The sequence below is a fragment of the Lissotriton vulgaris genome, chromosome 6 (assembly GCF_964263255.1).
Source record: "Lissotriton vulgaris chromosome 6, aLisVul1.2, whole genome shotgun sequence".
In the NCBI taxonomy this organism is placed as follows: domain Eukaryota; kingdom Metazoa; phylum Chordata; class Amphibia; order Caudata; family Salamandridae; genus Lissotriton; species Lissotriton vulgaris.
The window spans coordinates 428,088,771-428,105,567 of record NC_141694.1 but is presented as its reverse complement, the minus strand read 5'-3'; the positions used below and the strand labels follow the sequence as shown (position 1 = coordinate 428,105,567).

At 46.0% G+C, this 16,797-nt stretch overlaps 1 protein-coding gene across 3 annotated transcripts in view; it reads right to left on the bottom strand.

Moving 5' to 3' along the window:
* The window catches only part of GFRAL (GDNF family receptor alpha like), a 772,441-nt gene that overhangs the window by 432,946 nt on the left and 322,698 nt on the right, over window positions 1-16,797 (bottom strand). For 2 of the 3 annotated variants that reach the window (XM_086926442.1, XM_086926444.1), the window contains exon 4: window positions 2,838-3,233. The exons of the other annotated variant lie outside the window; for it this stretch is intronic. In XM_086926442.1, coding sequence (XP_086782568.1) covers window positions 2,838-3,233 — 396 coding nt within the window. The remainder of the gene's footprint in view (window positions 1-2,837; window positions 3,234-16,797) is intronic. 3 annotated transcript variants of the gene reach the window in all.

Genomic DNA, 16,797 nt, shown 5'->3' with positions numbered 1-16,797 from the left:
TGTACAGGACAGGGCCAGGGGACCACTGTCAGGAATATGCACTTGGTGGAATTGGCATTAAAACACATAACAACTAGGGGCTTCATAGAACTAGCATTAGAACTCACTATAACCAGAAGCAACATGCAGGAGGCATCGAATATTCAGGAGGGAAGAAATGGCAAGGCACCTATCACATCCGAAGCACCTTCAGAGGTGCAACACATAATGACTCTCAGGAATCACATAAAAATGAGCTCACAACTTCAACAGGCCATCTGGCCTCTATGGGCCTAGGACGCCCAAAGTTACAATGTCAGGACAGGCTGCAGGTAGCCATGAACAAACCTACACATGGCAGCTGCCCACAAAGTGCTGGGCAGCTGTAGATGATAGGGCCATCGTGGAAGCCTTGCAGGCTCTGAGGAATAAACGCCAAATGGGAGAGCCTCTCTGGCTCGAGAACAAAGGTGCCGGGGCTGGGCCTCACAGGCTCGGGAGAACAAGGGCCTACGGTGGAGCCTCTCGGGGCTCGAGAAACAGCTGGGCCGCCTTGGAGCCTTCTCGGGCTCATGAATAACGGGGGGGTTGGTGGAGTCCCTTTCGGGGGACTCTCGATGAAGAACTGCCCCACTGAGCCTCTCGGGCTCTTTAGAACAATAGGGTCGCCTGGAGCCTCTCTGGCTCGAAGAACAAACTGGCGCTAGAGCCTCTCGGGGCTCGAGAGCAATTGGCCGTGGGCGGAGTCCCTCTCGGGGGACTCTGCATCAGGGGAGGCCCCACAGGCCTCCGAACACCCAGGCGCTCGCACTGGAGGGGAGGGGCGGGCACCGGCAATGTGCCCCGACGCCCCTCCTCTCCTCTCTCTCTCTGCAGCACTCACTGGGTGTGTGGACACGCCGGTCTCTTCTGCTCTGCTGGCCTCCTCTCGCTCTCCGGGGCTCTCCCTTGCTCTCGTGAGGCCCGAGGGGGGTCGGCAGCTTCTGGACGGCAATGCAGGAGCACGGAGTGGGCTCCCGCCGCTCCCTGCTTCCTCGGGCTCCGCGGGCGGGACTCAGCAATCTCCATGGGCCGTCATCCAATCACGGCGCGGCCCGGGGACGGACGTCACCAGGGAATCCCGGGCCGGCAGCCAATCACGGCGCGGCCCCGGGGAAGGCGTCATTAGGAGTCCCGGGCCGGCAGCCAATCCCGGCGCGGCCCGGGGGACACATCACGAGGGGTCCCGGGCCAGCAGCAGTGAACTCGGGGGAAGAATAAACAATCAGGACGGAAGCGAGGTGGGCACTCGCTGGGGGTCTAGGAACCTCCGGGTGATGGGACAAATACCGGGTGGGCACCGGTTTGACGAATAAAGCGCTCTCAGCGCTCGCAGCAGGAATGAAGCGCACCCAAGCACTAGAGGGCAAGAACCAGCGCTCCCAAGCGCTAGGTCAGAGAAACAGCGCTCCCAAGCGCTGGGGGCCAAAGGAAAGCGCTAGGCACCTCAGCAGTCCAGGGGCTTGGCAGGGCCCAGGGAGGCAAGCCTTCCCCTGGGCCCAAGCAGCAGCATGCCCCTGGGAGATTTAAGTTGGGAACAAGAACCTTTTAGAAGAGGTCACAGCCTCTTTATATATAAATGAAATTCCTTTGTATAAAGGTGCAGGGTGGGGGAGAAACCAGTCGCAGCTGGTTTTGGGAGTACTTTGTTTTCCCCAGCCACCCTTTCCATTCACCAGGCAGGCTAGGGTCATCAGACGCACCCCAGGGGGTGGAGCCAGCATTGTGGGGGAAAAGCCCAGCCCTATTCAGGATCCAGGTGCAGCCCCTCCCTCACATCAGCATGTTAATCTCTCCATTCACCACCGGGGCAGACCCACACAGACTCCTGGAGCCAGGCTCCCCAGCCGGCTTCAGCCAATCATGCGCCAGCACACTTACTGCTCACAAACACCCATGTCTGGAAGTGGCACTTCCCCACTAGACACAAACACGCCACATAAATCATCATGCAGCATTCAATCACATGAGTACGCACATACCAGACTCGAGTCCGTACCCACCACGCACCAGGAACTACCAGGGATACGCACACATTCCCCATGCATTCCTATGGGAGGGCAGGTCTCTCTCACCACACGCACTCAGAGTGGGAATGACCATCCCCAGGTCACATATAACAAGCAAAAACTTCAGGGGTGGACCTGCCAGAAGGGCCAAGTCCAACAAGATGTCAGAACAAACTAGTTACATGAATATCACTAAACTATTGTGAAGTAATGTAATGCTACGTGTAAGCAGAATATCGTTGTAAAATGGTTACATTAGGGAGCCCATCCTAGAGAGGCTTCTTCCAGAACACTCATTTAGAAAGGAACAAACATGACTTGATTGACTATGTGCAATATGAATATTAAACAGTGAATGTCACATTCATTTTGGAAAAGATGGCGTTTAGGCCTAGCTGAGGCTTAGTTATCATAAGTCAGGAAAATGCATGTTGACAGGTCATAAAAAATCGATTAGAAGGCAATAGCTCCATGTCAGTGTAGGCGATTGAATTCAATTATACATTTCTTTCAAAGCACACTGTTAAAAATGCACGTTCTTGATTAATACATACAAGCTCCCTCGTAAGTAAAAGAAATAAAAATGGCATTGTAATCTTCAGTAACTGAAGTTAACTCTTAAATGAAACCCTTAGCGTTCTTTATGTCAATTGTTCCACAAATGGCTTCGTGAATTGTGGCTAATGCTTGTAATGAAATGGCATATGTGAAGCACAAGGGTATCATTAAAACACATTTTGGATATGGGAGTGAACGAAAAAATTAAAGGTTTGGTATACTTTTAAATGTAATCATCGAATTTATACTTACTTGCATGTGTGTCAGTGTTACTGTTCCCATTGTCTTCGTTACTTTCAAAATGGTGATGCTGCTGTGTGTTTTTCAAGCAGGTGTTGTTATGAATGCTTTTGAAAACATTCATGCATTTGTCTGTGATAGGTTTCTGGCACTTGCAGGTACCCAGTGTTGTTTGTTTTAGCTCATCCCATATTGTCAAACAATGAGTTTGATCACACTGTTTCCTTTCTGTACTGCATGTTCTCTGGAAGTTCTCATACATTGTAAAACAGCGGCTGGATTCTTGGCAGATGCGTCTTGCTTGGCTGCAGTCATTTTCCATTTCATTGCTAAATGTTTCTTCATTTATAATTTCACTTGCAATTAGACCTAGTTGTATATCTGAGATGGATTGAGATTTCCACTGCCCTGCAACATTAAGTTTTAGATTGACTTTTCAATAAGTGGATACAAAAACAATTGTAGTATGAAATATAAGGGTCATGACATTTTTATTTAATAAATACTTATTTTTCATGTTAACAGAGACAGGGACTGAATCCTCTAATGACTCATTCGGATGGAAACATCACAGCCCTTAATCTTACTTAATCATCCAATGAGGGAGAGAAGATTTGCACCGCATTTTTAAAAAGCTGACAATGCTCATATTCCCTAAACTATTTTGCGTCATGCTCTATTTTCTTCTATACTCCTTTCCCAAGAGTAGATATTAATGTTAACTTTTCTTACTCTTACCTGTAAAGAGCAACGCTGCCCTTGTGGCTTGGTAAGTGCAATAATAATGCATTTAATAAATCAGTAGATCAATGTGCAAATCCTCATGTGCTTTTGGAACCCACCTCCCAAAGGAGCACCAAATGTTACACTGAGTTCTATTCATCAGCAACAAGACACCCCATCCAAACATCGAGGGGCACATTATGGTGTGGCCCGTAAAGGCTCTGGCCTATGGTTGGAGGCTTCCTGGCCGCATCGTAATGGACCACTAGGTTTAATTTCCGACCACCACATTATGAAGGACGCCATCAGAGCCGGCACATAACACCAAAGGGCGGGCCTTTTTGCAGCTGGGATTATGATGCATGGTCTCTGACAGGGTTTGCATGCCTGTCCGACATGAAAACCATGTCGGAAAGTGTGTATAGAGGCCCCCAGTAGGGCACCCTTGTTCCTGCAGCCTCCAGTTGGGGGCCGAGGGGTCACCTAGGTGTGAGGTGTGCGTTGTGAGGTCCCTACCATAGGGTGCAGGGATGAACAACACCTTCCATTTCTCAATGGTAGCTTTTGTTACAGCCGGTTTACAGCCATAACACGCACTCCAATTGAAAAATGTGAGTATGCGACCGAACAATGTACGGAGGTCGTTGTGTTGTAATCTGGCCCAGAGCGTTGTCTATATACAAGCCCATATTACTTTTTAATTGTCAGTTTATTTACGATTATATAGAGTTAAGTGTATAACAAGAATTAAAAGCATTAGCTGCCTTTTAGAACTAAAAGTCACTATTTATTTAGCAAATGTGATAGCAAAGTGAATAGCATTGATCACAATTTTAGACTTTTGCTCAGAGAAGAGAATAATATTTTCCTTAGACATCAAAAACTCTCCAAGCTGGGAACAACATTTTCACAACAGATTGTCATAAAATCATATTTTAGTGTTTGAAATTTCATTAAAAGGTTTTTTCTTGTAACCCAGAAACTGGGAATGCAAAACGAATGTAACTTTTCTTTGAATTTCTTTTTTCAGTTTCACCACTGGTTATGCAAATGAGTTGGGTGCGAATTCTAACTTAGTTTTGATATTAACGATTGGTGGAATTACATGCTTATAATCTAAAAGGGTGTATACTTACTGCAAGGATAGATTAGCAATAACACCACAATAAAATAGTCGACTTGATTTACAGAAATAAGTTTGCAAGTGCAAATTTGCCCACATGTAGATTTACTCCTAGAGCTAGATGTAACTCTACACGTTTTTTGTTATTCACCATTTCCAAGTAAAGATTTACACCTAGCTGTAGAGTTAAAAGTCTACACATCTAAAATAAGGAGGTGGAAACTCCTTCAACTGAAATTGCAAGAGTAACGGTAAAATAAGTTTATTTCCATACGTTTGTGGCGGTCTCCTCCACAGGGATGGACATCACCCAATCACAAAATAAAAAGCAAAAATATTTTTAAAAATTATGTATTGCTAAAAAATACATAAAATGTATTTAAACTACAGCCCCATACTAGGCATTAAGCAATACCTTCATGAATGACATTCCATACCTTACATCCTGCCATACCATCCAAACACCACTGCATATGCCTGGAGCCCTGAGTCAATGCATAACACACCCCAAAGTCCCCATTACTGAAATCCTTCCCGTACCTTGGAAAAAGATTGACCCCCATAATTCAGTAAGGTGTTCTGAGTGACAAATAAGGGTGTATCATCAAGTATTACTTTCTTTTGACATTTCATTTACAACTTGTTTTAATATATCACTCCATAGCACAGTTTTGCTATCTCTTTAAAAATCAGTTACGGGGCGTGGCCAAGATGGCTGTGGAGTAGCAGCATTTCTTGCAGAGGCCGCCCCCGAAGGGGGCCTCGAGGGCCGGTGCCATAATGGCCCATGGCAAAAAGACCCAAGGCAGTTTCTCTCCTCCCCCTCCCCCAGGAACAAAGGGAAGAGGAAAAGGGGGAGGGGATATAAAGGAACGCTCCCCCTGGGCAGCTACCCTTTTACATCAGTGTGCTGGGGGAGCGGCACCAATGGTCTTTGAGTCCCACCCACCCACACCTACAACAGCAGCGTCACAGTGCTGGCAGGGACGTAAAGAACTAAGGGTGCAATGTTTAGTGATGGAGACACACCGGGATGAAGGCCATGCAGTTTGGGATGCCTCACGGCTGAGTGAAGTAGGCTAACAAAAGGGGTAGCAAATGGAGACGGAACTCACAGCCCAGCCCCACCGGTAGGCAGGGCACAAAAGAGTCCAACACGGTAGCGAGCTGAGGCCTAACTCCGGAAGGGCCTACCCCCATGCGGAGCGTGAGGGGAGCACAAAGCCAACCCAACAGGAAGGAAAAAGGAAACAAAAGGTCTATTGGTTCGGTTATGAAACACACCAACAGCGTGGTGTGTTGAAGGAGGGTCACTCACTCTCGGATGTCTCACGGCTGGGTGAGTAAGCCTGACAAAAATCGGGGTAGCAAACGGAGACGGCACTCACAACCCAGACCCCCACAGACGGCAGGGCTCAGGAGAGACTAGCAAGGTAGCAAGTTGGGCCTGGCTTCGGGAAAAGGCTACACCCCACACGCAAAGGGTCGTGGAAAACAACAAAGAACAATCTACAAGCTGTCAGGGTGATTTATGACCCTAGGATATGCAAATGAGCAAATGACAAACCAGTGATTTATGGCCAGACGATTATTTATGGCTGATGATTTATGATGCCCATGCAGAATGATTTATGACGACAGAACAATAACAGAGTTGTGACAGAATGATTTATGACCTCCTGATGATTTATGACCATGAGTTATGACAATGATTGATTATGCCAACAAAACGATGACAGATTGACTTATGACACCTGATGATTTATGACCCATGATTTATGATGTCCAAATGACACTGACTGATAACAAATTGTGATAATGTATGATATTAATTTATGACCCCGGCCCGAGAAGGTGTCCAGGGGAGTTGTACAAAGAGGACGTATGTAATGAGTAATAAACTGCGGCCAACAACCACCACAAAAAACAATGACTGTTGGCTGTGTGTAGTAATACAGATACAAAGGTATGGTAGGGTTCATGGAATGGGCACAGTTAGGCTGTTATCCGTAGCTCCGCTTGTCAAGGCGACAAATAGCATCATCAACCTAATCTTGGACCCTAAACATGGCAGAGAGAATCCTGTGACCTGCAGGGCAGGCAGTGGAAAACGTAGCGCGATTTAAGGACCTCTGTGATCCGGGAAGGAGACGCCCTGCGGAGCCGACCCAGATGAAACGCCTGTGAAAATCAGGGATGCCGGTCTTTGGATCTCCGCCTGAGATTGTGATTCCGGCTGCTGTGAGCGAGGCAGAACGCCCCGCACAGGGACAAAGACACTACATGTTACAGGAGGTCAGTGATGGCTGTGACTGGACCTAGCCGCGTAACGAGCAGCCAGAGTGGCTGAGGCCTAGTCAGGGGAGATACGAGGAGTGTGTCCTAGATGACGAGCTGTGACGAGGAGATGCTGTAGTGAGACGCAGCTCGCTCGAGAATTTGTACGCCCATGCAGCATATAGCAGAGGTGCCTCAGCTGGAAGTTGAAGTCGCCCGTGGAGAAGCATCCCACGAACGGCCCTGCTAAGGTGAGGGCTACAGGGATAGTCGGGCTGCCATGCACAGTCTGTGCTGGGGGCAGACAGGCAGGCCGCACCCCAAGTGCTGAGGAAAAGATAAGATAGTGCTTGGGCGCTCTGGGCTGCCTCCTGAGTGATCGACCACAGCAGAAGCGACCGGAATCGCCCAGTGACTTGCCTGGGCCCCGCTGTAAGGGACTTGTAGCCACACAGGGGAACAGCAAAGTCCTCTAAAAGAGAGTTTGCAGTGAAACTATCCCCCCCATGAAAATCCCCGGCTGCTGACTGTCGATTGATCTGCAAAGGTACTGAGAACTAAGTCCAAACTTTCCCAAAGTGTGGCATAAATGTGCCGATCGGCATACATAGATCCAAAATAGTGTTGGGGGTCCAAAACAGCCCAAAACAGAAATCGCTTCCGTCTTGGAAGTGACTGGAGGCTGGGCCCGGCGATTGAGACTGAATCTCTTGGCTAGCCCTGTAAGTAAGCTACAGGACAGATACTGATACTGAGAAAATACTGATCTGAGGATACGTGGACTATGCGCCCCCTGTTGTGCACAACATTGACCAGACAAGAAGGGGAACCTTGGCAGAGAGCTCGCACAGAGAAATGAAACTGAAGACTCCCCGTTGTCTCCCCACCAACCTGAGAGCCTAGAACAGGACTCACCGAGTGCGTGAGACCCTTGGAGCCTAGTGGAGGCACCCTTGTAGAGATGACCACACCCCAGGCAAGAGCCCACAATCAAAGATCTTCTTCAGAAGCCTGGCACTAAAAAAGACTGTGGGACGCAGCCCTGAACAGCAAGTGGCCCAATTCAAAGACAGAGACATGGAACCCCTGGGAAACAAGCAGAGGAACCAATTACCCGCTGATTCCTGAAGCAGCTGTTTGGTACGCTCAGGGAAGATTTTGCAAGCCTGAGACAGGACTTTGGCTCTGATATCAAGCAAATCAGAGCGCAGTCCAGGAAATCGGAGATTGAGTTGATTCCCTAAAAAGGAATGTTAACTGCAGAGAAGAAATCACTGAACAGGCCCAGTAATTGCTGGAGCTTAGAGACCGAAATGAGGAACTTTATCTCTGCCTGGGGAATCTTGAAAATCGCTCCAGGCAGTCCAACATCCGCATTGAAGGCATTCCTCTGCAGGCAGATGAGGTAAAGCTGGAGGACTGGGTACTTTGTTTTTCCGGTTTGCTGCAACTGGACTTGGAGACAAAACAAAGACATCATCTCAGACTGCACGCATCATGCAGGAAGGCCAGCCACTAGTCCGGGCTAGCAACAAGATATTCTCACCTGCCTCCACTCATATCAACAGAAGATGATCTCATGACCGCAACAAGGGAAAAGCGGCCATTGCCTTTGAGGGTCTACAGGTTGAAATCTACCAGGATCTATTGCCACCTACCCTCCAATGGCGCAAGGTCCTGAAGCCGGCCACAGCTCACCTATGCGATAATGGGAATCCGATATCGCTGGGTTCACCCATTTAGACTTTCCTTTATTTGGAACAAGGAGCTACATATATTTCAGTCCCTAAAGGAATCACAGGAGGTGTTAGGTCTTGATTTGGATGAAGAGGGAATTTCTGGGTCGCCAAAAGAAGATACATCAACCTGTGGGTCATCACAGTTGGGCCGAAGACGAGATTTCAAACAAGAGAAACACTCCTTCCACGACGGAGCGGAGATTGAGTCCATTCCCTAAAAAGGAATGTTAACTGCAGAGAAGAAATCACTGAACAGGCCCAGTACTTGCTGGAGCTTAGAGACCGAAATGAGGAACTTTACCTCTGCCTGGGGAATCTTGAAAATCGCTCCAGGCAGTCCAACATCCGCATTGAAGGCATTCCTCTGCAGGCAGATGAGGTAAAGATGGAGGACTGGGTACTTTGTTTTTTCCGGTTTGCTGCAACTGGACTTGGAGACAAAACAAAGACATCCCCATCTTCGGTTGGGAGTCTTCGTCAAAGCGCCGGGATACTCCAGTGGAGTGGCCGTGCGCTATAGAAGTGTACAAATAACATAACATAACATAACATAACATCATCTTAGACTGCACGCATCATGCAGGAAGGCCAGCCACCAGTCCGGGATAGCAACAAGATATTCTCACCTGCCTCCACTCATATCAGCAGAAGGAGATCTCATGACCGCAACAAGGGAAAAGCGGCCATTGCCTTTGAGGGTCTACAGGTTGAAATCTACCAGGATCTATTGCCACCTACCCTCCATTGGCGCAAGGTCCTGATGCCGGCCACAGCTCACCTATGCGATAATGGGAATCTGATATCGCTGGGTTCACCCATTTAGACTTTCCTTTATTTGGAACAAGGAGCTACATTTAGTTCAGTCCCTAAAGGAATCACAGGAGGTGTTAGGTCTTGATTTGGATGAAGAGGGAACTTCTGGGTCGCCAAAAGAAGATACATCAACCTGAGGGTCATCACAGTTGGGCCGAAGACGAGATTTCAAACAAGAGAAACACTCCTTCCACGACGGAGCGCCAGACAGAAAGGGAGTCGTTGCTCTGACAGATACAGAACCAAGAGGGTCCGGAGAGACTCTGAATATTTGATTGCACATGCTGCAGTTGTCCTCTAGCCACGGGTCGTAGCAACTGGCTGATGAATCCCGGAAAGAAGAAATTGTGTCTTTTTTATTAATGTTACTTTTCTTGCTCTTATTACTTCTCATCTTTCTCTCCCGCTTCTCTTTCCTATTATTAGTACCTGCAACTATCTTAACCACAGGTGGGGAAGGCTCTCAATCAAGTCGTCTAGGGGCACGTAGAACCACAGGGGAGTCTGAAACACAGACAGAGGGAGTCTTGGAACAATGGTAAGGGGGATACCTCTATCCTAAGCAAATCGATGCTCAAATTCACGGGTTACTAAACTATGCATTACACACATCTTTGGGCACCAAGGGGGGCACTGACACCCGGGTCATGGTTGCTCTCTCTAGGGCGAAGTCTGAGGTGGAGGGCAAAGAAGGCATTCGTTGCTGTAACATGACAACAATTTGGGTTCTGAATTGCTGTGGGTTAGGGGGTGGTGACTCTGACCCGCACAGGTCTCCATGTGAGCCACATCTTGCTTCCTCATAACCACCCATATGTCAACATTTAAGCTCCTAATTATGAGCTTTAACGTCCGAGGTCTCATTACACCTAATAAACAGCGCACGCTCCTTACGATGCTTGGCAAAGTCAAATGTAATATTTGCTTACTGGAGGAGACTCATTTGATGTGCGCCAACTAGAAACACCTCCGATTCAAATGGTATGATAGACAATTCTTCTCCTCTACAGTTGGGGAAAGGGCAGGGGTGACCATCCTTTTAGCTACACAGTTCCTATGAACAGTGCTGGGGGTACATGCAGAAACACCGGGCAGGATGTTGGCGATACGAATTTCACTTGGAACCCAAACGTGTACAATTGCTTCCATTGATAGCCGTAATGAGCATCAAGAAACCTTCCTCCAGGACACGCTAAGTGCCATTCTCGATTCCCAAGATTAGGATTTGCTATTTTGGGGGGCGGGGGAATTTTACATAGAGCCAAACTCACAAAAAGATAGGTCAGTGCTGCGGGGAGGACACTCAGGGTCACTCTTGGACCCTATGCTCCAGAGGCTGAGAGAGGTAAGTTTGACAATACGATAGGGACAGCTGCTTTGTTGGCTCACTCACCGATATCTGTGGTGCTGCTCCTGCCTGGAAGATCCCTCTGCCAGAGATCTTGGAGAGAGAATCATAAACTACTCACATACAAACCCAATGTCACAGACATACGGGCATCTATACAATCTTATTTGGCAACTAACTATGACGGCTCAGTCTTAATCTCCCTGGTGTGGGACACACTAAAGGCTGTAAGGGGAGGCCAGTTGTTGGCCATTGAGGCGGGATTGAATAAAGACAGGAGGGAAAAATGGGAGCAGCTCGAGATGCAGGTCAGGGAAATGGAAGGGTTCCCCACCGCACAGGCGCGGTTTAGACAAGAAGACAACTTAACACAGCACTTAAGCAGCTGAGGGCTTTGGACTGCGACTGAGCAGAGTAAGCTCTCCTGTGCACTAAGCAGCGCTGCTATGAGGGGGTATCAAAGCTGGGAAACTCCTATCACACCTACTGAGATCCCAGGCGAATTCACATTGCATCGAAGGGATAAAGAACTTTCATGGAGAGATCCTCCAGAATGATGCTGCTATTGCAGCTGAATTCAAAACTTTCTTCACCACTTTATACACAACGGAGCACTTAGACTTGGCTGCGGCGGAGGATTACATCTGCTGGGTACCAGTGTCATCCCTACCCCGCAGACGCAGATATTTTGGACGTGGTTATTCACCCAGAAGAGGTTATATGTGCTATTCAGGGACTCACTTCAGGAAAAGCTCCTGGGGGAACGGTTTTGCAGTAGACTTTTACAAGGTCTTTGCGCCTGATCATACCCCACTTCTTGTGTGCCTCTTCAGCACATTTAATGAAACGGGATCCTTAACCCCCACAATTTCTGTGGCTGAGGTGGTAGTGATACTAAAACCCAGAAAGAATCCACCAGAATGCGCTTCTAATTGCCCTATAACTTTACTAAATATTGATTTAAAGATCTTCACTAGCCTCTTGACAGCCCGCCTCGCACCATACATGCAAGGCCTAGTAGACAAAGATCAGTCTGGCTTTATTCCGGAACGCAATTTAACGAAGGGACCAGATGACTCTGCCACCTACTAGATAAAGCCCAACACACTCAGCAGCCCACAATGCTTTTGTTGACCGAGAAGGCATTTGACTTGGTACACTGGCCATATCTGTGACATGTTCTCTGTAGATTTGGCGTGGGTGAACGCTTTCTGCAGTGGGTGAATTGTATATACAAAGGCCCGGAAGTGCGCTTTAGGGTGAATGGTATATCATCTCGACCTGTTGTGATTGGGAGAAGTACTCGTCAAGGGTGCCCGATCTCACCTCTGCTCTTCGCGCTCTATATGGAGCCATTTGCCTAAAGAGTCCGAAACTCCCCACTGTCGCTGGGATTCGAACGGGGGACAGAGAAATGTCCCTATATGCGGATGATGTGGTGCTCGTCCTCACGCAGCCGTCACTTTCGCTGCCTCCCCCTTTTAGAAGAAATTTAAATATTTAGCAAGGTGTCAGTATTCAAAATCAATATCCAGAAAACGCTGGCTCTCAGTCTGACTCTCCCCTGGGTTGAGCAGCAACAACTGGAGAAATTGCCGTTCATATGGGACCATGGGGGCATCCCTTGTTTGGGATTGCAGATATACCCCATGATTGAAAAGACAGTTCAGGTGAATTATTTGATGCTTTTAGCTGAGACCCTCAAAGAGCTCCTCACTTGGAAGAAACAAGCAATGCCATGGCTTGGTAGGCTAGCGGCCATCAATAAGACCCTTCTGCCCTGCATTTTGTATGTAATGCAGACACTCCCACTGTACCCCCACCGCGATTGTTAGCTCAAACACAACAACTTAGAGGAAGCTTTATATGGGAAGGAAAGAAAGCCTCCATGGCACAACATCAATACTTGAAGCAGGCTGATTAGGGCCTTGGGGTCCCACACTTAGGGAGATACTTTCAAGTAGCGCAATTGTGTTAAATGATAGAATGGTAGATACTAGAGGCAGAGAAACATTGGTACTATATCAATTGCGAAATCGTAGGCATGCACATCTGGAAGGTACCCCGGCTCCCTAAGTGACATCGGCTTGTCGAAGTCTATGTTTTGCTGGTGCTGAGGGCTACCCTTGGGGTGTGGGACAGGGTGCAGGAACCTCACGGCTCTCAACCTCCATGTTGCCCCTGACCCCTTTTATTGGTAACCGGGACTTCCCCCCAGCGATGGAAGGGAGCAGGTATCTTAAATGGCAATAAGCCAATTGCAAAATAATTGGCACCCTCTTTGATGAGAAAGGAATCATGGACTACCCCCGGCTCACGTCGGACTTCAGAATTCCCAAAGATACATATTGGCAGTACCTAGCAATGCGCCACTAAGTGAGACAAACACAGGTGCAACCTCACGCTATCCACCTCCTCACTAAATTTGAACTTTGGTACATAACCCGCATCTCAGACAAACGCCTGTTGTCAGATATCTACTCTTTCAAGAACAAGCACAAAAGCAACATTAAGTCCCCTGCGCATCGTAGATGGGAATCTGTGCTGGATTGTGAGTTTTCCCCTAAAGAGTGGCAGGATATAATTCATAGAGCTAGATCCTCCTCATGTTGTACTGCAGAAAAATAAATATTTTTAAAAATAGCACACTACTGACACTATACCCTGGTTAGAATCACAAGATAGAAACCTGGTGTGAATGATCTCCGCCGGCACAAATTTGGAAAACCTGGTACACTCACACATATTCGTTGGCAGTGTCCAAAAACACAGGTCTTCAGGAACACAATTATGCAGGACATCAACACCATTCAGCTACACTTTGTTTGGACTCCCCAATCCCCTTACTTATCCTTCAAATCCTGCTGGGAAGGGCAATCACTCTAACATTAGGCACTGCTAAGCAGGTACCATTGTCCTGATGGGGAATGGAAGAGGTCCCAACTAAACTGGATTGGCTATAGAAGGTTTGGGGGATAATGGGCATGGATAAGATCATGGCAGGCCTATCTCGCGCCTTAGCCAGATTCTATAAAACATGGGGCACCACCATGAATTTCCTTTCCTCAGAATTCAGGGAACTTACTTGTCCGAGATACCTTTGAGTACTCTGCCTGACTACCGCAAAACCTCACCCTGAAGACCAATCTCCAGAAGACTGAATATTCCCCTGTGGTCAATCACCCACAATAATGAGACAGGGAACACCTTCAGGAACCAAAATGCTTGACCTTTCTTTTTTTAAATTCCAATTTTCCTTATCCTCTTTATGATGCTCAATTTTCTTTATTGTTCCCCACCGGCCATTGGATGTAGGTGGTGGCTATTGTTAATCTGTGCATCATTAAAAACAACAAAAAGATTTAAACCATAAAAAGCAGTCTCGTGTTTGCCCACATTGTAAAGATGGAAGGCTGATGTTACATTATATAATTGATTTTAAGAGAACAAGTTCACAGATTTTCTTGGTGTTACATTTCAACTACAGCCAAAAAACGGTCTCATATAAAAGGAAAAGGAAAACTGCTAGAAAAAAGCATGGCAGCTTAATGTATTAACTAGTTAAAAAGCAGATTTTCTGCCTTCTTGTGAACTACCTGGAAGTAGGCGCAACAGCAAGGACTATGGGGAATGAAGTGCCATAATTTAGTTGAGGCTACAAAAATACATATCGCCAAAGATCACTTATTTAACTTTCATTAGCAATAAGAAATATTAGTTTGAAAATAATAGTACACAATTAAGAATGTACAACACTAAAGTGGCCTCCAGAAAGCTAAGGAGTGTTCAGATATAGAGCATTATGTATGATTGGCAGGAATATGCAGACATAGCTGTGAATAGGCAACCAGAAGGCATATCTCACAAAGGGGAGGTATGTTGCTTTCTCAAGCTATTTGATCAGACGAGCTGCACAGTTATGCACTAATTGAATACATTTTCAAAATCCTCTCTGTGGCAGACAAATCAAATTAGCTGACTCCATCTAGTTTACACTGGATCAGAATCGGATGCTTGGGAACTGAAAACAGTATACAGAAACATTTAAGAACATTCTCAGCTCTGGGAAAACAGATTTAAGCTACCTTATCCACCTTGGTGTGTGGAGATAAAGTAGAATTAATATGAATGTCTAAGTGCCTTTCTACCATAGCCAGCTACAATTGTGGAAAGTGCCATCTGAAGAAAATTTGGGACCTCAGGACAGACAATCTTTGATACTGTATGAGTTGGTGTCCTGGTGCCATTACTGGAGATGGGATGTGATCATTCTCATTCTGAATGCTTAAACTGTTCTGCAGGTCACTTTCAATGCAGAGGATTTCTTCATTTGAATCTGCATGATCTTTATAGGCCTTTTTTGCATTTACCGTCTCAACAGCTTTGCTAAAACTATTGCTGATGCAGCTTCAACATTTGTGTTTTGTCCAGATGATGACCCTTCATTCATTACTGGTTCAAATGCAGTCGATCACTAGAACAATAGGATTAGATTTGTCTTGAATTGTTGTGGTACTGGGAACTCTGGGACTCAAACGTACAAAAAAGAACTATTGTTCAGATAATTTAAATTCTGTTGAACTGCACATTATATTCACTCACTCTGTGATCACTGGAGCTCTATGCACCTTTTTTTCTGTATACATACATAGATATTGTCAAATTCAAATGTTCTCGCTCCAAATTTTCAATATCAAGTAATCCTTGAGAATCTTGTGTTGTTTCATAAATGTACGAAATAACACAAGATTCGCAAGGATTACTTGATATTGAAAATTTGGAGCGAGAAAGTTAGAATTTGGCAACAGGAGGCATTACCTCATTTCGACCTAAATCGAGATACATTTCCCAAATGTTAAAGGATAATTTGAACATTTTTGCTGATAATGTGACAAGATATTTGGGACATTTATACCGGACATCAATTAACCGAGGAAATAAACATTCGATTTGTGAGAGAAAGGGCTATTTGATACAATCAATAAAATCAAGAACTTGCCTGAAGTAGTGGTGGAGCCCTCAGATAAAGGGGGGGAACACTGTATTATGGGACAAGCAGCTATACAAAATGGAAGCAGTGACACAGCTGAATAATATGGAATGTTATAAGTGTATAACAATGGATGAGTATGAAGAAGTCAACAAAAATGTTACATGTAGACTGAGTACATAGACAAATCAAGACCTTTTAAGCTGGAATGAATTTCGTTTTTTAAAACAAGAGAATTCAGCATTACCAGTTTACTACATGATTCTGAAACGTCACAAGGATTTAAAAAGGCCACCTTTACATCAATATACCTCCATTAAGGTTTCAGTACTTGTGGTTCCATGTAACCAGTTAGACCTAGCAAGCCTAATTACTGGGGTCTCTATACTTTTTGAACAGCCTACCCCCATTTGGTCTCAGATGATACATATATGTTGATTATACTTTTTCTTTTCTTCATCCTTTTTCTAACAGGTATTTGAATGCTAAAATCCCGGGACGTGGGGAGTACGTTGATAATCAAACCTTGATGTGACTGTGATAGAATTCAATCAATATCTGATTTGAATTGCATATTTTGTTATGATATGCCTGCACATTTATATACCTTATACTAGCTATACATAGGTATTTGAACAGTGGGTTCTGTAGATATTATTGGGTTACTTGGGAGTGGATGGTTGATTCCAATAGAGTTATTATCAAATGTTCATAGTAAAATGGAATATAGGCAGGATGGTTGGGGATTTGTAATTATTGGTGGGGTACTTTCTTATGTGTATGGGGAATTGTGCTGCAACATAAATGACACAGTTTTCACGTAAAACGGGCGAATAGATGCCGGAAGAGACTGGAAGCAGATTGGTTACTGGGAGTGTTTCCGGTATCAACTGAAGCATTCTACATTTAGATTGCAGACCGATGAGGGAACAAGGGTTAGAGAAGTCTATTGATCATGG